General features: G+C 41.3%; 1 protein-coding gene across 6 annotated transcripts in view; it reads right to left on the reverse strand.

Moving 5' to 3' along the window:
* SPATA5 (spermatogenesis associated 5) overlaps nt 1–24,133 on the reverse strand; it is a 168,154-nt gene that overhangs the window by 106,451 nt on the left and 37,570 nt on the right. For 4 of the 6 annotated variants that reach the window (XM_048509796.1, XM_048509794.1, XM_048509795.1 and 1 more), the window contains 3 exons: nt 17,788–17,841; nt 16,371–16,450; nt 2,427–2,553 (listed from right to left, as the gene is read on the reverse strand). In XM_048509796.1, coding sequence (XP_048365753.1) covers nt 2,427–2,553; nt 16,371–16,450; nt 17,788–17,841 — 261 coding nt within the window. The remainder of the gene's footprint in view (nt 1–2,426; nt 2,554–16,370; nt 16,451–17,787; nt 17,842–24,133) is intronic. The other 2 variants (XR_007245646.1, XR_007245645.1) reach the window with 1 other exon arrangement.

The raw sequence follows: 24,133 nt of genomic DNA on the forward strand, positions 1-24,133 counted from the left end.
AGCACCAAGGGGACGGGGGGGTGCTGCACGATGCACTGGGCACACGCCCCTGTGGGGGCATGGTAGGGGCTGACGGAGCAGAGGTGTGGCAGGGGCACGGGGCACACCCATGCCCTGGGCGCAGTTTCCCCTCGCTCCGCCCCTGCCATGTACCCCAGGTTAGGAACCACTGCTTTGGATGGTTAAACCACTCTGTTTTGTACAAGAGTCTCCTTTTACCAAGAGGACTCCAAACTCAGGTATTCACACAAAAGGGCAAAATATTGGAGCTGCTGTCAAAAGATGAGATACACTGAGAGAGCTCCTTTGATCCTGTCTTGGAGAACACTGTGGAATTGAATTTGCAGCCCCTTCTGTGGCCATAGGAACGTGAACATCTTTGAACTTAAAAATCACCAGATCTAAAGTGAAGTGGTATAAATAGCAAAGCAAGATAGACCGTGAGTGTGTGCATGCGTGCATGCATGTGTGTGAAAAAGCTGAGACAGAAATTCCCTCAAAATATGAATGGAGAAGAAAAAAGGGAACAACCCAATAGGATGAAGCCTGCAAATGCTCTCATTTTACCTCTGCAAGGCTTATTCTAACTGTGTGGCCCACCTGGTGGACAGGGACAATGAATAGAACTTGATGATACGCACAGACATTTGCTCCTTTATGAAAGAAAAGTAAAACTCATTTGGTTTCATTTTTGTAAAGTAATGAAACTGAATTAAAGAAGCAATGAATGAACAAAAGCCAGAGACTCATCCTGACTTACAGGGCATGTGATGCTGCATTGAGGCAGCTGTCCGGGGTGGAATAATTGACTTCAGCTTGTCCCCGTGGATGCTTTCCGGATGTACTGAAGGCTCTGGGCCTCTGTGCATCCAGGAAAGTGTAGGTTTCAGTGTACCTGATAATGACATACCGTATATACTCATGTATAAGTCGAATTTTTCAGCACATTTTTAATGCTGAAAAAGCTCCCCTCAACTTATATGTGGGTCATTAAATTTTTTTGTGTGTTTTTACTTTGCCGGCCAGCAGGGGGCGCAGTTTTTATGCTAGCGGCACCAAAATTTCAGGGTATCCTCAGAAGACACTCCTGATGATACCAGCCAAGTTTGGTAAAGTTTGGTTCAGGGGGTCCAAAGTTATGGACCCCCAAAGGAGGTGCCCCCATTCCCCATTGTTTTCAATGGGAGCTATTAGTAGATGGGGCTACCCTTTTGAGGGTCCATAACTTTGGACCCTCTGAACCAAACTTCACCAAACCTGGCTGGTCTCATCAGGAGAGTCTCTTTATGATACCAGCCAGGTTTGGTGAAGTTTGGGTCAGGGGATATAAAGTTATTGACCCCCAAAGGGATGCCCCATCCCCCATTGTTTACAATGGAAGCTAATAGTAGATTTTCCATTTCTGATAATATCCCTCTTAAAATCTAAGTTGGGTTACATTTGGACATACAGATGATGAGGAGGAATCCAGTTTTGGAGGATTTTAATTCTTGTGTTTTAGCTTGGTTGCTGGTTGAGCTAAGGTTTTTGTACTTTTAAAGTTATTGTTGATACCATATTGTTCTTGTTGACCCTCTTTTCCACTTACAGAGCCAGTTTACTGTTTTTCTTTGAAATAAATATTCAAAAACATTTAACCTACTGATGCCTCAATTGATGTAATTTTATTGGCATCTATTTTTATTTTTGAAATTTACCAGCAGCTGCTGCATTTCCCACCCTCAACTTATACGCAAGTCAATAAGTTTTCCCAGTTTTTTGTGGTAAAATTAGGTGCCTCGACTTATATGCGGGTCGACTTATACGCGAGTATATACGGTACATTTGTACTCCCATAAATTGTCATTTTAAATGCCTTTTGATCTCAAGAGTAAGTTTATACATGTACATAATGTAAAAATAAAGCATCTTAAAAGTTTGACATACACAGATAAATGGAAGTGAAGTGCAAAATCATAACAGTTCTCTGTTACATGGTGACATCTTCTACTTTGTGTTTAAAGCAAGAATATTGAATGAATTCTTAACTTTTGAATATATTCTTAACTTTTCGCCTGCATCTGTGACTGGCATCTTCAGAAGTGTATCACAGAGAGAAGTCTGTTACACTGTGATACACCTCTGAAGATGCCCGCCACAGATGCAGGCGAAACATTAAGAAAAAGATCTACCAGACCACGGCCACACAGCACAGAAAACCCACCACAACCAACTATTCAGGAGATCTGCCCAAACCCAATGCTGGACTTAAGAAAAAGCAAAGTATATGATAAATGACAGTAATTGCATTATTGAATGTTTGTATTCATGGCAATCTGACAGAATCTGCTCCATGTTTTTGCTTTTCTAAACTTAATACTGACAATAGAAAGTTAGCTTACTGAAGTAACTGCAGCTAAACAAAAAATAAAATCAAGTTATCTTACCTTGTCTATCATATCTGGTCGGTTTGTGGCTGCCAAAATTGTCACGTCCTTGAGCTGCTCTATGCCATCCATTTCTGTCAGTAGTTGTGCCAGGACACGATCAGCCACATTCCCAGAACTCGAAGAGCTATTGGAAACGACAAGAACCACAACAGCCGAATGTCATTTCTAAGTGTTAAGTGCAAGAGAAAATTTACGATTGCCTCAATTTGCTAATTTTAGTTCCTACACAGAATTTTAGTTCCTACACAGAATTCAGTCTTGATTGTGGTTTGAATTCAGGCTGCAACCATAGATGTTACAAGTTCCAATGTCATTAAATGGAACAACCTAACAGGGGAATTGTGACATGGGAAAAGAGCAAGTTATTTAAACCCGAGGTTCAAATTTTGATCTCAGCATCACACATTTTGTGACTGTGAACCCATCTGCCCAATTAATACAGGAACTTAGGACATCATAAGCCAGCAAGTGCTTTATGATGATGTCTATATGAGACACTTTAAGAATCAAAATTAGAACATGGATTCATTTTAAACAGATGCATCCATAACTTTAAGAAGTTAATGAGCTGTTTGCTTACTACTCAATACTGGAAGATTAATACAATATTCTAGTGAAGAAGAAAAAACTCTGGTTTGATACAAATCGTAAAAGCAGCTGTTCTCACATGGGATGTGAAACTCTGCTAGACAATGCTCAAGCAGAAACCAGTAAGTCAAGTGAAGGCCTTCCATGGTTTTCAGCTCTGATTTCACTTCTTCCATCACCATCAAATAAGTCCAAATCAAGCAGTAGCCAGCTAACCAATAAAGCCACCTCCTTATTAATTTGCACATCTGTTGCTCCAGATGTTTAAACGCGTATGATGTTTTGAAATCACCAAAAGGTTAAACCTCAAAAAGAAAGAGACATTTGGAAAAAAAATTATTTTGGAAGTAGCTGAAGAACTGAGTCTTCTTGTGCTTTTACTTTAAAAAAAACACATGAAAATGGGCTCAAAAATGTCATTCGGTATATAATTAAAACATTTAAGCCTATTCAAAATGGCAAAAGAAAATCTAAAATTGTTTTCTAGTCACACTATCATTTGACATGTATTTTAATAAGGGATATAATACTTTATTAACTTGATAAGAGCAGCATTCACAAGAACAAATTAAGACACAGTTTTACACATTACTGGCTGTTGTAGTTTTTTTGGGCTGCGTGATTGTAGCCTGGTTGTTTTAGCTTCTAATTTTCACCTGGGGCTGGGGCTGGCATCTTCAGAGACATATCACAGTGTGACTCTGAAGATGCCAGTCACAGACGCAGGTGAAACGTTAGGAGCCAGAACCATGACACTATGGCCACACAGCCTGGGAAACCAACAACAGTCAGTTGATTCTGGCTGTGAAGGTCTTCAACAATGCATTTATACATTCCCTTTCAACTTGTCCAAAATTCTAAGCCTGAAAAAACATGCACTAGAGTACCAGCCATATCAGCCACTTGGAAATGGAAGATGAGCTCAAGTGGGATGATTCCACACTGTTTTCTCTACTTCTGTGCAAAGTCTTACAGGATAGCCCCATATGGAATGCACACAGACTAAACAGGGAGAAGAACAATGTGTTGATAAAGCTGTTGTATGCAGATAGAGCTGTTCTATCCAGTGGATGCAAAAACAGCCTGCAAAATACAATCCATACAAAGTAAAGCATTTTAATTCTAATTTATTGTTACTTCATGGAGTTAAACATATGCTTTACAGAATGAAGAATTGAGCCATTAACTTTGGCCAGATTGCTCCCTTCTTTAATTGGGGTAATCAGTGAAGATAACTATGTACAAATTTGTACAAAGAATGTCCTAGGAAAATGCAGATGGTCCCATGAACAACTGTTAAGTGAAGCTGAAAATTTGGAGCAGGTGGAAAGTAGGAATAGAGGACAAATACACAGTCACAGAATTTAGTATCCGGATACACACACATCCAAAAAAAATCTTCTCAATTTTTTTTTGGATAACTGCTAGAAATATGGTCCTACTGAGATTTAAACACACAATCAATTTTCCATTGTTTATAGGCCAGGATCCCAGCAATGCAAATAGTTTACAAATGTCATGTATGTATTTTTATTGCTTTCTTTATTGCTTTATGCAATTACACTGTATTTCCTTTGCTGCGCTAGTCTATTACCAGTAGGGATACCAATATAAATTTCAGATCTCCGTGTTGTCTCGATATGTCGTGCTTGCCTTTATGTGTGGAACTCAGCTGTCAGATTACACACCATATTTAGCATGACTCCTACAAGTAAACAAGCCCTTCTGGCTTAACAGGATATCCTATAAAATGCAGACAGACAGACTTTTATTGCCGGAGATTTTTCCGCCAGTTGCTCCAGAACTGCGTCAGCAGCATGTGTGCTCAGAAGTTTGAGCTTTGCATAAACTGTTAATCTGAAGAGTGACATATAAGCATGCATTTTTCTATTTTCCCATGATTTCCCAGCAAGAATTTCAAACTAAAGCAGGCAACGCTCATTAAGGCAGCCTGGATTTTGACGCAAGCGTAATTCAAGACACACAAATTATGTTTAACCTTCCAGTCCAATTTACAAAACCAGCATCCAGCCAAGCAGCATATTTTCACCCCTACCTGACCTATGAACATTGATGTCATAATTCCAACACCACAGAAATAGTAATCAGGCACACACTGATGCAAAATAGTTTCCTATCAACAAACTGAGTGTATGCCAAACTGCACAGAAAGCTGTGTGTGGTTTGCATTCGCCTCAGTCCACCTGTCCAGTAACAACAAATTCACGTCTAGGAAACTGAAAGTGGAGATAAAAACAAGGCAGTAAAAAATTCAGACTGAATGATTGAGAACACAAGTCTTGTGAAACTAAAGCTGTATATACACAGGTTTTGTGTCCATCGTGTATTGTGTTCATGAGGGGATTGTCCGGGGGCACTTCAGAAGAAATTCTCAATCAGTAATGTAGGGGAAGGGATCTCACAGGAACACACATTTTTATGCCAGACTCAAAAGTTCATTTTTATGCAGAAAAACTATTCAGTTTAACCATTAAAAAAAGTTACATTTTATTAGTACAATCCTGGTTACCTTTACTTAATGTTGCCAACTCTCCAAAACATCTGCAGGCTCACCCTGGAGGCTGGCAACTTTAACTTCGCTTCAGGAGTAAACACATGTGTAGTAGTTTATTTCTGGTTCTTTAGAGCATAAATTATGTTGAAGTGGTATGCATTTAAACAGAAAACAGGAAATGTCCTCCTTTTCCTATTTTCAAAATCTCTTTGAAATTATTTGTTGATAACCTCCATTCGTGCATAAAATTCTCAACACAACCCTACTGGCGGAAAGGTCTCTATCACCTAAAGAAATCCCCAATATGCAGAAGCACTGTGAGAACAGAGAGGAAAAATCATTCCACGTGGTTTGCTGCTTCAAAAATACAGTTAGATGAACACTCCAGCACTAGGACTACACAGCTAAGAAGAACCTCCAAAAATTAAAAACAAACAAAAATACATCAGTCACAAAAAGAGCTGAGAGGAACCCTGCGTTGCTTATCATATTTTTAAAAAAAAGTATTTCATAGTTTGCTTCCAGCCTAAGGATCATTTTACCCTGTTCAGTGTGTATCTTATGCTGCAGCTCTTGCCTGTTGTTTACTGTTGGCGCGTTGATGGCAATGGCCTGGGTTTCTTTTTAATTATTGTGTTTCAGTGGCTTTGGTTTGTTAGTTGTAAGCCACCTTTAAGCAGGTGGCTGGAAGAACAGCATATAACTGTTTAAAATAATGGCCAAACCTCACCCTCTCCCGATTCTACTCTCAAATCTTCAGGAATTTCCCGACCAGGAGTTGGCAACTTCAGAACACAACACTGTACTACAGAACACTCACAAAAATGGGCATTCTTGTAACAGAAATGCAAGACGTGAGCACTACGTGCAAGAAAACAAAAATGAATATTACTCTGTTGCACAAAAATGTTCATAGTACTGCGAGAACTAAGAAGGCGGTCTCTTGCCATCACTATTTCTAATGAAATAAGTTTTAGAAAGCACGAGTCCTTTCAAAGTCCAGCTAAAATCCCCATTCCAACAAGATATCCCTGTAGGGGAGAGAAATATATTTGACTAGTTCCATTATGTCATTCAGATTTTATAATTTCATTTGGGAATCCTACATCTTTTTACAGGTATTCTAAAATAATTATGAAAGGAACACATGCTACCTCTTGTAAGAAAAATGATAACTGAAGCAGACTTTTCTACCATTATTCCTAGTTTCCCTAGAAGCTAGTAAGGTAAAACATTCCTAAAATACCAAAGCCCTTGCCTGCCAACACACTCCCACACTAAAAGTCACCCCAGCCATATTGTCTGAAGAATTTATTGAGTCTGACATTTCCGTCAGGCCTTTCACAGGAGGAAAGCTGTCAGCAAGGCACACCTGCCAGGTCAGTCTTTTCAATCCGACTGCCATGGCTGTAATTAACTGTCACACTGTTTTATTTCCTTCCCCTCACAAACGCGGGTGAAATATGTCTTTGGCAGGACACAGCTTTTTAAAGTACTTCTTTTTTCAAAATTTGTCTCAATAACTCCAGCAACAGACATGCACGTTTTCATTCAGAGAAATGATGTATTATGGAAATTTAACAAGGAGATGAGATCTAAAAACCGATGCTATTATGCTTTATTTAGCAAAGAAAGATTCACTTTTACATCCTATAATTTTTCCTAGTAAAAATTAATAAAACTCAGATTAATAGGTTTCCATATGGAGCACATATGTATGTAGTGAACATAACACAGAGATGTCCAGTTTAGATAACACAACCGAATGATGCACAGTGGGGAACGGGCAGAAGGTATGAAGTACAGCCTCACTCAATTAGCCTACCTGCCCTACTTTCCATACCTAGTAAAGAAGCGAAGGGATTGTAGCCACAAAAAATTGCAGAATTCATAAATCACCTATAAGCAGAATGAAAAGTCCACAAAACATGCATGAAATATCCAGTAACATTTAAATGTATTGCAATATTATCATAATACCAACTTAATTTAAATGTATTACAATATTATCATAATACCAACTTAGGAGCAGCAGTGACGTAGGAGGTTAAGAGCTTGTGTATCTAATCTGGAGGAACTGGGTTTGATTTCCAGCTCTGCTGCCTGAGCTATGGAAACTTATCTGGGGAATTCAGATTAGCCTGTGCACTCCCACACACGCCAGCTGGGTGACCTTGGGCTAGTCACAGCTTCTCAGAGCTCTCTCAGCCCCACCCACCTCACAGGGTGTTTGTTGTGAGGGGGGAAGGACAAGGAGACTGTAAGCCCCTTTGAGTCTCCTGCAGGAGAGAAAGGGGGGATATAAATCGAAACTCTTCTTCTTAAATATATTCATTATTGTGGTGTTATCTTCATACCACCAGAACACCAAAGAGCAAGTATAACATAATACATAAAGGAAATATAAAGTCCAGATTTCAATCGGAAAAAGTCCAAGTCCCAATCATCCAACAAGATGCCAGGTTATATCCTGCTTTGAATATATTCCTTCTTCAGAAAAACCCATCAAAGTCAAGGTGTAGATTCATTTCTTTCATAACAATCAATTTTCACAAATAGTGTGCACTGCATACTCATCCAGGAATCAACCTGGTTAAATATAGGGAGTATTCAGGGTGGGTAATGATCAGGGTGGGCAGAGCGAAGGAGAAGGCAAGAGACAGCTTTTGTAGGAAATACAAAGCAGATGTGTGGAAGACTGCTGGACTAATTGGTGGGATGGATAGGCTGTAGGGAGGAAATGAAAAGACAAAGGAGAGGCATAGCAGAGGAAGGATTCTGAACATAAGCACATGCACAGAGCATTGGGGTACTGACAGGCAAGGATAGGGATGGTTTGGCAGGGTGAAGCTGAGCTGTACACAGAAAAGATACAAAAAACAAGACAGAGTGGAGGTTTCTGAACCAACCTTGCTTTAGAAAGAGGTCCTTCCAAAACAGGGATGCCAAACATCACCTAATAAGGCCTCGCCTACTTACAGAAATTTCTTACCACAGAGTTCCTGGCAACTCTTTGAGCTACCCAGATGTATCAGAGCAGCTCTCAGAATCACTGGAAAATCTATGGTAAGAACATCCAGTCTTACCATAGAATTTCAAGTGGTTCCTAAGGATAACTTAATCACTTCCAGGTAGCTCTAGGAATCACCAGGAACTCCACCATAAGAATGTCCTTATTAACAGGCATTGCCTAACAACCCTAAGAACAAACTGCCTAAGAGAAAACAAAATGGCAGCTCTGTAAGGGTCCACAACCTACCTGAGAGTTGCAACAATGGGTTGAAGTTATTTATTGCATGCAGTGAACACTATTTGTGTGTGTCACACACACACACACACACACACACACACACACACACACACACACACACACACACACACACACACCAATGATGAAACAGCCACTCAGATGAGCCTACAGAAGTGCTGCTCCAGCATCCAATCACCAAGGATTAAATGTTGGAGGAAAGACAGGAGGGAGTAGAGACAGCTCAGGACTGGCTCAGGAAAAACAGAAGATCTTTCTGTTGGTGTGGCAGTGTGATTAGTTCTGTATTTGAGAGAATACCCTACTGTTAAGCCTGTCTCTAGGGCCATTTAGTGTGACTTTTGGGAAAGCACAGACTAGTGAGGGAGGAATCCTAAGTGAGTGAGAGGATCCAACCTAGTGGCTAGTCAGCAAAAGCCTGTTTGTGCCTGAAAGCAGTCAAGAAAGCCTAACTACGCTCTGAAGTCATAACTAATCTAAACGTATGTGCCTCAGCTAGGTTTCTACCTGCAGACCTTTGCTGCTGATCTATTGCTTTAAACCAGCCTGTAAATAAACCTTTTTTAGTTGTTCATGCACTAATCCTGCCTCAGTGTTCTCAATAATTTCCTTGTGACCACAAAACGTACCTCACAACAGCAAACTGAGAGCCCATACACTTGCTACCTTTAGAAGATCTGATAACTGAGGGAAAGGTTTATAGCTTAAAACAAACCTGTATCCCCCAAAACCATAGGAGGCTGTATGGGTTCTCTCAGTTGGTAGAACAGACTTGTCGTACATGGGCTGAAGGCCAGTTAGCTATTGTATGCAGAGCACAGTATTTACATATGTCACACACACATACACCAAGGATGAAACTCCCTCGCCTGTTAAATTAACTGTAATAAAGCATGAAAAGTAGACCTTATATTTTAATATTTTTAGAACGCTAAAACATACACAGTTACAACATGCAGATATCCTAAGGGCTCTAGCACAAATACTTCAGTACAAACAATACTGCCTATGCCATCTGTATCAGGGTGGAAACTTCACATTTGTGAAGTTGTGCTCATGCATAACAGAAATGTAATCAAGTTTAATATTCTGCTATGCTATTCTCCTTGCATACAGCTGTCTTTAAAGAAGAAACCTGACAGTACATTTTCCATTTCCTTTCTTTCTGTTTTTCTCAGCGTTTTTCCTTTTGTGCATTCCTGAACGTTAATCAAGCTGAAAACTGCAATCAATCATGTCTACTATAGAAGCAACTGAAGTTTAATCTGGAAGTACTACAGGCTACAATGTGGACACAAGTCTGGATTCCACTTACAGCAGAACATTATATCAATATTTAAATACAATACCAGGGATTTCTGGTTGTAATACTAGCAAGCCCTAAAATATTTAATCACTCTCATATGCAGCAACAGTCTTTCCCCTCTTTCTCTCCCCAACAGAAAGTGCATTGAGAATGCAAATAACTAAAAGTTTTCCAATATTCAAGAGTCAATAGCAGTTCACATAAACAAAACTGACATGCTGAAAAATCTATGAAAAGTTCTGCTTACAAGGAAGCAGTCAAGTACTTTGTTTTGGGAGCTTAGTTAAAATTATGAGTTGAAAGTCTGCAGAGCTCTCATTGGACTGTTTCAGGGTATGTATGGTACTTCCCAGATACCATCCTAGAACCAGCTTTTCATTGATCACATGCAATGTCAAAAGATTTCTCTATCACTAAATGAGCAATGAATAAGGGACTGTCTTGATACAGTTTAGTGCAGGATCATACATAACAAGTATTGTTTTACGATTGGGCTATAGCTGTTCCCACCTTCCACATGTTCATACAGTTACATATCACAGAAAAGACATGGTATTAAAAATGGAATCAGGCAAGGTAAGATGATGGGAGATATAATTTCAGCAAATGAAAAGACACATTTGGAAAGGTCTCCTGGGGGGAAAAATCATCTTTACATTGTCAAGCACTGTTGGAATAATGTGGAAGTTTAAAAAGAATAAAATTCCTTTATCACAACCTAAGATACTTGTTCAAAATCATAAATTTTATCATACATGCAACTGAGAAGTACAAATATAAAACAATGAAACATTAAGATATTTTTTTCAAATTAGCAGCATTTACAAAAGACTGCAGAAATGTGTAAGAGGCTCAGTTTAGAGCTATTCACCTCATTAGATTCAAGTTCTTAATACCATATTATTAGCCATATATGTTGGGTAATAATAATATTCATCTGGGAAGATAGTGTAGAAATTGAATATGCTGTATTTATTGAGCAACTATTTAAACTCATCTGGTAATAAATGTATCCAACTATTTTGGTGGGTTAGTTTTTTCATGGAGGAGGAGCCCGATTTTCTCAGTTTATCTCAGGAGCAGATTTGTTATGAAACAAATATGACTAGAATACCTTAGAAATCATTCTGAAGAAGTGATACAAATTAATTTAAGCTAGTAGCCCTGAGCACTGAAAATGCATAAGATATTCTTTTTGAGTATTCAGACTGTCCACCTGGAACCAGGAGAGAAACTGCCAGAGCATCTCAATAGCCAGAAAAATTCTGCAAAGAGTTTATTCACAAGTAAGGAAATGAGGCGAGTAAACAAAATTAACTGATAACAGCACACGTATTGAAGATGACAAACATACTGGATTGGTGGGACAGACAACTTCTGATCACTTCTAATTCTTAGATGTAAAATGGGGGGGGGGAGTTCTGAGGATCAGATAACTTGTACAAAAGAGCTATGGTGACCATAGAAATGCATATTTCTGAAAACTGCAGAATGAGGAAACAGAACAGAAACAATTTCTGCCATATCTCCTGCACGTGCCCATAAGAATCAGGGAATCTCACTGACAGTAGGGTTTGATAGAATCTAAACTTCCCTGATATCCAGAATAATCTGGTTGATCTCATCAGATCTCAGAAGCTTAGCAGGGTACTTGGATGGAAGACCCCTAAGGAATTCAAGGATTGCCACACAGAGGCCTATTATGCACTTTTGGTCTGCCCCACAGTGACTGTGCATTGCCCTATAGGGCAGAGTTTCCTTTACAGACATCTTTTCACCGCACTGCAGATCCAATAAGCCCCATGATTTCCAGAATCAGGGAACTACAAATCTTTCCTTGCCTGTGCAGAGAAAGCCAAAGAAACCACTTGTTTGTTTTGCTTGCTTCGCCTTTTCTGCTTGTCTCCGCCTTTCCCCAGTCACACAAGAGCAGGCATTTCCGTAGGAGCAATGAGTCTCCTTTTTTTCACATTAACATTCTATCCTGGGAGTAATAGAAGGTTACAACACACTCCCACCCCCACAAAAATTAAAAGAGGGCAAAAACAGGTGGCAATGAACCTAGCAACCTCAAGCAACCTGGAAGCAGGAACAGGAAAAATGGCAGCTTAGCATCAGAGCAAGCAGTGAGGCACCTCCTCATGTGTAAGCAGAGGAATGCAAGGAGATCCCACTACGAAGCCAACAGCCTTGGGATAAGCACAGCATGCATAATGGGCCAGAGAAAGGCAATGACAAACCAACCTCTAATCTCCTTTGCATGAAAACCCTATGGTGTCATCATAAATCAGCTCCGACTTGGGAGTAATTTTTCAAAAAGCTTCTTTGTTCCACACTAATTTTGTTATCATATTTAACTAGATGCTTACAACTTTGCCACATTTAATACAAACGGGGGGTGGGGGGAGATCCAAAGAGTTTAGCCAACCAGAGTGTGGAGAACATACCTATCTGTCAATCCCACAGAAGAGTCAGCTCAAGTTCCCTTCACCCAAGAAATTATTCGTGGCCTGTGGTGGCAGCAGAGAGTAGTGAGAGAGAGAGAGAGTGGGTGGGTGAACCAGAGGAAGATGCACCATTGAAGATGGTGCGTGGGTGAACCAGAGGAAGACGCACCACATTTATACACAGGTACATCGCAAAAGATTCTGTTCATTGCAGTGCTACATTTAAATGTAAGTTGCTAAACTCATACTGAACATTTTCCTCAGGTGCTGATTAATTTCAGCTAAACCAGAAATCTATTCACAATTATACCTAACCATAAATTTGCCCTACGACTGTTCTTTCACCATTCAACCATGACATCTTGCAGGGCCAGGGCATGAGATAAAGATCCACACAGATTTAAAGTATAATCAAATGTTGTTCTCTAAATGGCTACATTTTCAGGAGCACAGTGGTTACCTTCTTCTCAGAGGCTTCCCCCTCTGGCCTCAAAAAGCAAACTAGGTGCCTTATATAGTTCTCAGCCTTCAATAATGTACAGCAAGGGGCTGACTTTTTAGAACGGGAATGTAACAGCAGTGTTCTCTCCAACCCACGATTTTTCATGCCTGAGACTGCTTATAAAAAAAAAAAGGAACAAACATGTCTATTGCCTAAAACTCCCCACAATTCTACATATATAAACAACATCCTTTTTCCAAAGCACGTAGATATCCCAAGTTCAGCAAACAGACTGTCTGAACAGCATTTACACAGAGTCATGCTCATTCATCACCTTCAGATTTAATTACCAAGCCATTTCCTCTTGGTAATCCCTACTGGTCAGTGGAATTGGCTTTTACGTGGTCAGGACAAGAAGGAATTACCCAAGAACCCACAATTCTCTGCAGCTGCACACTTTCTTAAGAATCTTAAGCTTTGAAAAAGGAAAGGATTACTTAGGAACAAACATTCCTTCTCACATACAATTGTATCTGGAACATTCATGTGTACATGACCTCAACGCAGGGTTCTTTTCTGCAGTAACGCCAAGAAAGCACAGCTAGCTAACAGAAACCCAATATTAGTCACAACCACAGAAAAATGGGAAAGTCATCCATCTCTTTATTAGTAGTACAGATTGTTCCTTATGTGCATTTTGACTGTGGATTAGCCAGTTTCATTCGAAATATGCCCAAATACATCACTTTCTTTTGGAGGATTTATTAAATTCCCCAACGCATCTTACTGCCAAACTATTTTTACAATAGTCAGCAGGAAGAGCCACAGCACCTCAAAACATAACTTCTCATTTTATTCTCTTAATAACTCCTTCAGATACCCACGAAATAATCTACTCCATTCTTTTTATTAAAATTTGCCGATCATGCACAATTCTTCTAATTTCTGTCCCTCTACTGCCTTAGCGATTCTTGAGGTTTTGTTTTGTTTTGTTTGTAAACCAAGCCATTTATGAATCAGGGGTTGAGAAGCAGAAACATCCTAAGGATATCACAGATTCTTCCTAGTACTCCTCTCAGCCTCTGCAAATATCTTTTGCATGTAGGTTATACACACCTGCACTTGCTTAATCAACTCATTTATCTATTAACTATATTCAGTGGTGGGATCCAAAAATTTTAGTAACAGGTTCCCATGGTGGTGGGATTCAAACTGTGGCGTAGTGCCAATGGGGCTAGGCGGGGCACAACGGGGGCGTGGCCAGTCATTCCAGGGAGGGCAATTCCTAGGCGGGGGGCTGGAGGCAAGGACGCCTTAACCGCTGCACCGGGTCACTTAGAATGGAAACTTGAATGCACGCAGGCTCAGGCTACCGTGCACGCCGGTGCACCTCCTGCTAGACTGCTTCAAGTTCTGCGTGCTACTGCTGAGAGGAGGGGCGTAACTAAGGCAAAAATCACGTAGCAAAATCACCAATTAGTAACCCCCTCTCGGCACACACAAATAATTAGTAACCTACTCTCGGGAACCTGTGAGAACCTGCTGGATCCCACCTCTGACTATATTTCTATACCACTATTCCTCATCACCCTAGAAGATGAAATGGTGGAGTGATTACCTTCTTTCTGCTATATTTCAGAGCAAAAGAGTAACTAGCAAGTCACAGTTAAAAGTAATAGATCAACTTCAGCCTATATTCACACCCTCTTATGTTTCTAACACTGGAACTTCAGTCACATACCCAAACCCATTTATCAACCTATCTAGGATTTAAGTTGCTGTTTCTTGATTCCAAATGACAAAGCTCAAATAATGTATCTCTTTAAGGCTCCTCAACTGAATTACCAGCTTGCATTTACAGAAGGTCCCCAGCAAATGTTGCGAAGAAGAGAAGAAGAGGAGTTTGGATTTATATCCCCCCTTTCACTTCTGTAAGGAGACTCAAAGGGGCTTACAATCTGTGGACGAGGTACCAAATCTTCCACAGTGCAATCCAAAGCTGAGTTACACCTTTTCTCAAACCACAGAAGTCAACCGATTTAGAAAAATGTAACTCTAGATAGGATTGCACTACAAGTATCAACACCCCCACGCAGGCCTAAGCACAGTCTTTTGAACAAAGTCCTGACGCGGCATTCATCTACTTTAACGTACAGCTCCCATCCAAAGCCTGTTTCACCTGTATAAAATCGGCTGGTCTTGTTGCCTTACTTTTTCTTAACAGCTGCTACAAAAATGATATTGTACACCACAGAAGTCAGCTACCCAAAATTTTCTATATTCCAGATCTTTGTGCATAAATGCTGCCAAATTAGTAGAGTAAATTGTAAGCAGGAGATGTTTCACTAGTGCAGGTAGAGAAAGGAAACAGAACATTAAGCGACAGCAGCATGCTCTGTAAAGAAAGAGTGCTCTGCCAGTAGGGAGACAATATCAACAGGTGTTTCCTTGAAAACTTCAGTCTGGTTACAAAAGAGGAAATGGCTCTCTGGAGGCTGCAAATCGTTAGCATCTCTAATGCATTTGCAAATTCCTACTGTGAAAAATCAGCCTGTAAAAACAGGCCATTTCCAATAAGTGCCTTGTCTGGTTTCTTACACCGTTTAATTTCAGATGAATTTTATGAGAACTGCATTACATATTTTACCTCCCATGTGGTTCATATTTTACAATGAAATGTTTGTGGCCTACTCTCCTCTTTTCCACCACCACCACCCCCCCGCAAAAAAAAACAACCCAGATGTCTCCAATGGAACATGACTCCTCAAGGTCATACCCCTATCCCTAATCAAGCTAATCCAAGGCTACCCTTCCTTCAACCTCCAAATAAAATTATCATTTCAGAAATTCCCCTTAGCCAATGAAAAATAAAATACCAATGAATATACTTGCCAAATTGGCCATTTTTAAGATTCTTAACAGCTATTGTCATAATATTGATTTACCCATAAATCTTACAAAAACTCTATCTGCAATTTCCATAATAATTTGATAAATATCTGATAAAAGAGAAAGAAAACTAATATAGCAAGATATAGCCAACAGCTGAAGTTACAACTTTGTTTCAGTCATTGTTTCAGCATTGCACTGCAAGGATCAAATAGATGAGCAACTTTAAATGATTCTAACAGGCAGAAGAATCTGTTTGAACTACGGCCAATCCTGCAGAATACTTACACACCTAGAGAAATATAGCAACCAATTCCTAATTAAGCTTTCAGGGCAGATGGTTTGTGTAGCCATCTTCCTACTTGTAAAACAGATGTATTTCAATTTGACAAAAAGGGCAGTAACACATCCAGAATATCAGATAACCAGTTTCATAGAAACACTTTCCAGAAGTATGGATTTTAGCAGATTAGTAATTTCTCTTACCTCCCCCTCTCTACAGCCAGGGCATCTATTTCATCAAAGAACAATATGGAAGGTGAAACAGCTCTTGCTTTCCTAAATATCTAACAAATTCAGAAGATGACAAAAACATTTTAAATAGTTGAATGGTATTTTTTAAATAATATGTTATCTACAAACCTTTACACACTATTAATGTCATCAGGATCTATGCAATTTATATTTAATCATGGAACACTACAATGGAACTTCTGAAGTTCTAGTGGAAGCCCCTACTAAAAGAATTATCACTGCAGCTACACAGAAACATGGATACCAGACTAGGCAGATTGTGGGGTTAGAGTGGACCACACCAAACTCTTCAGGGAATCTGGGCTCAATTCATAAAAGGATAAAGGTCACTGAACTGGGAAGGTCCTTTCCAAACTTTTCCTCTCTGCTCCCCACCAAGCTTCATAATAATTACTAACGAATACATTCTCTATCTTTTGTTGGATAAACATACTATATAGTCAAACCACTCTCTTCCCATTCGCTTTCTGCATATTCCTTTTCTTTTATATAGACATAATTACAGAAGTCTGCAGTTCTTGTTAAACAATAAATAAGTGGGTAGGCAATAAATAGGTAGACCATGAGAACAGAACCCATTATTTGAATTATTCAAAAGGCAAAGGTAGTCCCCTGTACAAGCATTTACTTGGCAGACTTTGATTATGGAGTGATTTGCCACTGCCTTCCCCAGTCATCTACGCTTTACTCCCAGCAAGCTGGGTACTCATTTTACCAATCTCAGAAAGATGGAACGATGAGTTAACCTTGAGGCGCCTACCTGAAACTGACTTCCTTTGGGATCAAACTCAGGTTATGAGGAGAGTTTTAACTGCAGTACTGCAGCTTCCCACTCTATATCATGGGGCTCCTATCTGAATTATATAAGCCTGTTTATCCTAATTATATTTTTCTTCCTTTATTTTTTATTTATTATATTTATTTATGCCAGTTGTATTCTGTCTTTGCCCTCCCTGTGAAGATCCAACGCAGCTTACAATAATTCTGTGCAGTCAGTTAGATCAAGAATGTATGAATGGCCCAATGTCAACCAACATGATTGCTGATTTATGATTCAATGACGGGGGAGGGGCTTGAACCTGGGTCTACCAGATACCAGTCTGATACTCTAATCAGTACACTTTGCTGGCTTCAATATTCCTTGCCCAATTGCCAATCTTGGCAATTACATATCCAAACTGACCTCAAAACAGATGAACACATGACAAATTCTGAAGTAAGGATGGTACTGTAAGAAGTCTATGAAAATTAGCTACTACAAAGCAATACCCATAAAATGCAAAAAAGTGATGTTACAAAATAATCTCTAACCTTTTGCATTCACATGCACAGATAACTCATTTTTTCAGTGAAATTCATAGCATCTTACCTCTCTGACTGCACGTTCCGACTCCCCAACATATTTATTCATTAATTCAGGTCCCTGCATAAAAAAGAGAAGTGAATTTAAATGACAGGGTCGACATACCAATTGGACTTTTAAAAATTACATATTATGATATCATGCAACATTCTACACTGAAAACAGCACTTGAGGACATTTTACTAGACACAGATTCCTACATATTAAAACAAATGGGACTAAAAAGCAAAATGTCAATGAGAAAGTTTCTACAGATAGAATGGATTTCTACTCCTGGAGCCTAACTTCTCCAGCTTCCCTTTATTGCTGTAGCACAAAAAGTGACCAGGATACAGGGAAGGAGTTATAGGTCTGCAGTGGCAAGAGGGAAATCAGCAAGACCACCGTCTGGTATGCATGGCAATTCTCTGGTGGAACCAACCCAGCGTCATTTAGAAACTGAAGCAAATTTAATGAGCTGGTAAGAGGCAGAGAGAGACGTGCAATAGAAGACTCTTCTAGACCATTATAATAGTACACAGGACAAAGTTTGTATACAAAGGGGCAAGGGCATTCAGAAATTTGTGTCGATTTGGCAGCAATGTCCACTGTTTGATTTTTAGGTAAGAAAAATATTTAGTTTATACCATTATTAATAATGCCATAATGGCTTTATGAAGTGTCTAAAGATAATGACCTCTTCAAAAAAAATAAACTGTCAGATACATAAAGATTCTGCTTGAAAGCAAGATGACTGAGATCAAAAATAATATTTGTTGCAGCATTCTCTTACTACAAACTAATGTCACTATTCAAACAAAATAAACTATTTAGTGATTTATACTTCCTTCTCTGTAGTCATTATATTTTTAAAAAACAGAAACAAATGCCACTATCAGTATGATTTAACACATTCAAAGACTGGACCAGCCTCTTAAACCAAAGATCCACAACGTTGTTGAGTCTGTAGGCACTTCAGAGTTTTGAGAAGATGGTGCCACCACAAAATGATGCCACAAGAGTGGGAAAACAAAACACAAAATGGCTGACACTGGGACTGGGGGCAATCAGAAAATGTTGCACGCTTCCATATCGAGCAGCTTTCAAACTACAAATGAAGGTGCTATTAGCCAGACTGGATCCAAAGAGGGGGACATTAGTTTAAGGAGCTCCAGAAAGTAATAATGCAAAACCTGGCAGCACATGTAAACAAAAGTAGACCTTGGTGGGAATACCCCCCAAATAAAATAAGACCAAAAAAAGATAGTAAATATAAGCAAATAACTTTATTGTATATAAAACAAAATAATAAAAATGTAAAGAACTTAACTAAGCACCTGAGAATTGATTCCCTAGCCACTCAAACATACATACACCCCTCAATAAAAAGGCACACCTTGTAAAAGATAGAAAGGAAGAAATTGGGAATTTTTAAAGGAACATACAACCTTAAACCTGGGCCTTGAGGTCTGGAAAGTTCTGGGGACTGATGCAGCTGAGATCCAAAGAGAAGAGTATTGAGGAGAAAAGAGGAGCCTGATGCAGGGGTCTCCAGCTAGTGGGAGAACCTGGCATCAATTGGTTGCTCAACTATTTATAGCTGGAAATAGTTTACATTGCCTTGATGAAGTATCCCTTAGATTCAATTGTATTAGGCATGCCTTGGAGCTGGGCAGACACCTCTAGGGTATATCAGGATATTAGGTGACAGCCTTAACTCTGAAAGGTTTTTTGTTCTTGAGTCATAGAACTGGGAAGAATTGCACTTAAGTGGTGTTTAAACCCAGTCACGGCTGGACTCACATGCCATTATGAGACTCCCCAAGTTCACTGGCGTAATGCCCATTGGGCAAGGTGGGCAGCTGCCCAGGGCATCACCTTGTGGGGGGGGGCATCAAAATGCTGGGTTCGTTTTTGGGTATTTTAGTGGTTTTCCATTTCTGGCCTGCAGGGGGCGCAGTTTTTGGGCTAGCAGCACCAAAATTTCAGCGTATCATCAGGAGACTATCCTTATGCTAACCCCCAAGTTTGGTGAGGTTTGGTTCAGGGAATCCAAAGTTATGGACTCCCAAAGGGGATGCCCCTATCCCCCATTGTTTCCAATGGGAGCTAATAGGAGATGGGGGCTACAGATTTGCGGGTCCATAACTTTGGCCCCCCTGAACCAAACTGCACCAAACTTGGGGGGTATCATTAGGGCAGTCTCCTGATGAGACCCTGAATGTTTTGCGACTGTGCCTTCAGAAATGTGTCCCCCACAGCCTGCAACCCCCATTGACAGCAATGCAGAAAACTCAATGCAGAACAAAGATTCTTGGGCAAATTTCTAGGATGTTCCTGCAGGGGGTGCATTTTTGGATGTATCGGCACCAAAATTTCAGGGTATCATCTGGAGATGATGGCACCTCCCAAGCTTGGTGCAGTTTGGTTCAGGGGGGCCAAAGTTATGGACCCTCAAAACTGTAGCCCCCATCTCCTATTAGCTCCCCATTGAGAACACAATGGGGATGGGGCATCTCCCTTTGGGAGTCCCATGGCACCGGACTCCATGGAACCAAACCTCACGCAAACTTGGGAAAGTAGCATAAGGACAGTCTCCTGATGATGTGCTGAAATTTAGGTGCTGATATGTCTAAAAATGCACCCCCTGCAGACACCAATGTCCTGGTGCAAAAATTTTTTTGGTCATGGTAGGAGTGAAAGCAGCCCTTCAGAGAGGGGCATCCAAACGCTTCAGGTTTTGCCCAGGGCTACAGAGTTTTGCTCCAGGAGACTTGCCCTCAGTTAAGCGCCCTGCCCAAGTTCCAGACCCCTTGGCACTTACATTCTAAAATGGGGTGCCTACTGAAACAACTAAGTCCAAAGTAAGAGAGGCCCTACTGACTAAGGGGTTTGGCTGAAGGAAGAGACACGGTTCCCACATGGCTTCTGAATAGACGGTCCCTGCAGACACAAAAGTGATGCCTACTGTACTGTTCTGAAAGGCCTCCATGTCCAGTGAGCAGGAGAAAAGCCATTCTTTGCTTTGGGGAAGAAGGAAGTGCTATGTTGAATATCGCCATCTTCAGTATTAGCAGACTAGAAGGAGGAAACTAACCTTCATCTGCTTAATGTTAAAATGAGTATCTGTGTTTTCTCCACATACACATACACCCATATATTTGGATTGTAAACCTGAAGTCAGTGCCTTTTACATTCTGCTTAAATCCTCATACGTTGTTAGGATTATATAAATGTTTGCTAATACTAGGTCTTGTGCATGAATAAATCAGCCTCCGCATAATCTGGGATTTTGATGTATCTCACTGAGCAACCAAAAAGCGACATGGCCCACTCCAACTCTGTTGACATCTAATAATAAATGAGCAGGTCAAATACAAAGCTTAGAAAAATCAGGACTCATTTTTATAAAACATCCATTACTTGCCCAATCATGGGTAGAGATCTGAACATTTTGCTCACAAAACAACAGCTAATGAAGGACCTGCCGAAAATCCTGTCAGAACACTAAACAATCTTTTCCAGAAGTTCCTTGATAGTTGTTCATAAAGCAGAGAGGATGCCTTTCCAAGTCTCATTAATCTGTTTTAACAGCTGCAGCCAAGAGGAAAGGAGAAAATGGCAGAGGAAATTTCAACTGGAAAATATTTTGACGTAATTGACCCAGATGACAAACTAAACTTAAGCACATGTCAAGTGCAAAGAGTCGCAGGAAGGCTTTTGAAGAAGGATATACAAAGTTGGCAAATGTCAAGGTGAAGTCAGAACTATGAAACCAGAGTATATTTTTGTAATTATTGATAATCTGGAAAAAAGAAAACATAGAACAGAAAAGTTCTTATAAAAAACACACAAAAAGAGGGACTACAGGTATTTTCTATCAAAAGCTTTTACCACAATTGAACAAGTGAAATACTAATAATATTTCTGAACCATCTGTCTTTCATTGACATCCATGTGCTGCTACTTCAATAGTAGCCATTAGTCTTTAAACTAATCTTAAAATTCAGCCATTTTAAACATAATTTCTTGAACATTATAAAAAAGAACAAGTGAGGACCTGAGATACTCGGGGAGGGGGGGGATACCTCTCCTCTACTTGCTTCCTTCCTACCTACCCTTGCTGCAGCTGGGGCCTCTAAAGATTCCCCACACACACACATTTCATCACCAACGCTGTCAGGCCAGGTGCAGCTGCTAGCCTGTCAATGAGTCTATCACAGCTTCTTCTCTCCCTCACCATCAGTGCCGTTGTGGCTCCTGGCTTCCACCATCAGGCCTGCCACAGCTTCTTCCATCTGTTGTCTCTGCTTCCACAGGCATGCCTTGCACAGAACCCAGAATTTGGAATTGGGTCTGTCAATACGCCTTCACCCCCCAGCATTGTCACCCTCACCATTTTTGTTTCCATGGAATTTAACCCCCCTCCCCCAAATGTATTTTCTGCAAACCTGGGAAATCCCCCAAGTTTGCAGCAATATCTGTCAGTGTGGCCCTGATCTACAGATTTCAGTATCCTCAGATTAGGCTACTTGATACTAGAACATACAAGTGGGAACACACAAGGAGCAGCAGTGGCATAGTGTTTAAGAGCAGGTGTATTTTAATCTGGAGGAACCAGGTTTGATTCCCCACTCTGCCGCTTGAGCTGTGGAGGCTTATCTGGGGAATTCAGATTAGCCTGTTCACTCCAACACATGCCAACTGGGTGACTGTAGTCGACCCACGCGGTCAGCGTAAGAACGAGACGAGACGCGGAGATAACATCTGGTGGAGATCGCCAGCAGCGGGAGACCGGAGGTCCGTGTTCCTAGCGAGTCTCCCGTCTGCCGGTTCCTGGCACCTTTTATTGTTATCCTATTGGGGGCGTGTAGGAGGGAGGACCGGGGGGAGTTCCGGGAGAGCGGGAGGTCGGGAGATCATCATGTGATGCATGATCTCATCTGGCTACGTGCGGAGAGGAGCGTACGCGTCTGAGCCTAATCCTCACCTGGGGGCAAGACCATTGTCCCTGCGCCCGGTGATTGAGCCAGACAGTTCATGACCCGTGACTCATGGGGGGATGAGGAGTGGGGGTGCGATGCGACCGGCAAGGCAGCATCTCCGTTAACGTCCCAGCGTTCTACTACGGCACTGCTGGAGTCGGCAGTGCACTACTACATCTCCTCCTTTTTTACATTTTACCGAAAACGGGGGCGAAACGCTAAAGGCGATTTAAAGCGGCGCTTGTCCTCCTCCAAGCCTTACGTTTGGTCAAGTTGACCAACGCTGCTTGTGTAACTGTTTAGAACTTGGTTTTAACGGGGTAAAGTGGGAAATCTCGCAGGGCTTCTTACACCGCGTTACAGGCAATATTAGACACGCATTGAAGCAAGGGAAACAAAGATCCGATAATGCGGCACACAATTAAACCAATGCAGGAAAGCTGCAATACAATACACTCCAACCATCCTCCCGGTAGCCAGCTCCAGAGGGCTGACCACCACAATGGGGCAAAACATCAGTACTTCAGATTGAGATGATAACAACTTCTTGCAGCTCACGCACTTTCATGTGAATCAACTGGGAATTATCAGAAAGATTAAAAAAACATGCCACATATTATGTACATTCTCACAACCTTGGTGGTGTAACAACAACAAATGGTAATCAATAGCCCTGACACAGATTGTCACTAAGGGTCGGCTTGTGAATTTGTTCCTGCTGCTTTCGAGGAGGCCAGGGCACATCCAGGCGGTGGAGAGTAGAGTTGATGTGGACCGCCAAGAAGGCACAGGCGCCAAGCCGGCCAATAGTCTTAGCATTGTAGGAGGCCAGTCCGGGGGACTCCACTAGGGAAGTTGCGAGGGAGGGGCTTAGGAGGCTCGGCTAGGAGAGGAAGCGACAGCGCCGTCGCTCCGACAGGAGGGTCCGAACCAGAGCAGAGCCGGGCGGCGGCGGCGTCCGGGCTCCTCAGGGTGGAAGCCTGGGGAATTGCAGAGACAATGGTGAAGGCCTGGCTGAAGGGCAGCAAAAGAGTTCCGGCAGGGAAGCTGGCGGAGAATGTAGTTAAACGTCCTCCTCCCGCGCAGGTCCAGAACCAGCCCCTGGGGGAGCAGGATGTTTCCGAACACGGGGGGGAATGTCCCTCCATGTGTGTGCAGTTCCAACTGGCCGCAGCCAGCCGAATGGGCCCGAATTACGGTTCCCACGTTCGGGCTCGGGCCGGGTGATCGCGGCGCAGGTGTTAGACTCGGGTGGGTTACGCTGACAGTCTTGGGCGGACAAGGGAGAGAGCGCCAGCCGGGAGGGGTTTAGGGCGGGCGGGTCCCCAGTGGAAGCTCATAGAGTATCCTGATGGATAGAGCGACCATTCAGCAGAAGGGCTGGCCTT

Source organism: Sphaerodactylus townsendi, linkage group LG10 (assembly GCF_021028975.2).
Source record: "Sphaerodactylus townsendi isolate TG3544 linkage group LG10, MPM_Stown_v2.3, whole genome shotgun sequence".
Lineage (NCBI taxonomy): Eukaryota > Metazoa > Chordata > Lepidosauria > Squamata > Sphaerodactylidae > Sphaerodactylus > Sphaerodactylus townsendi.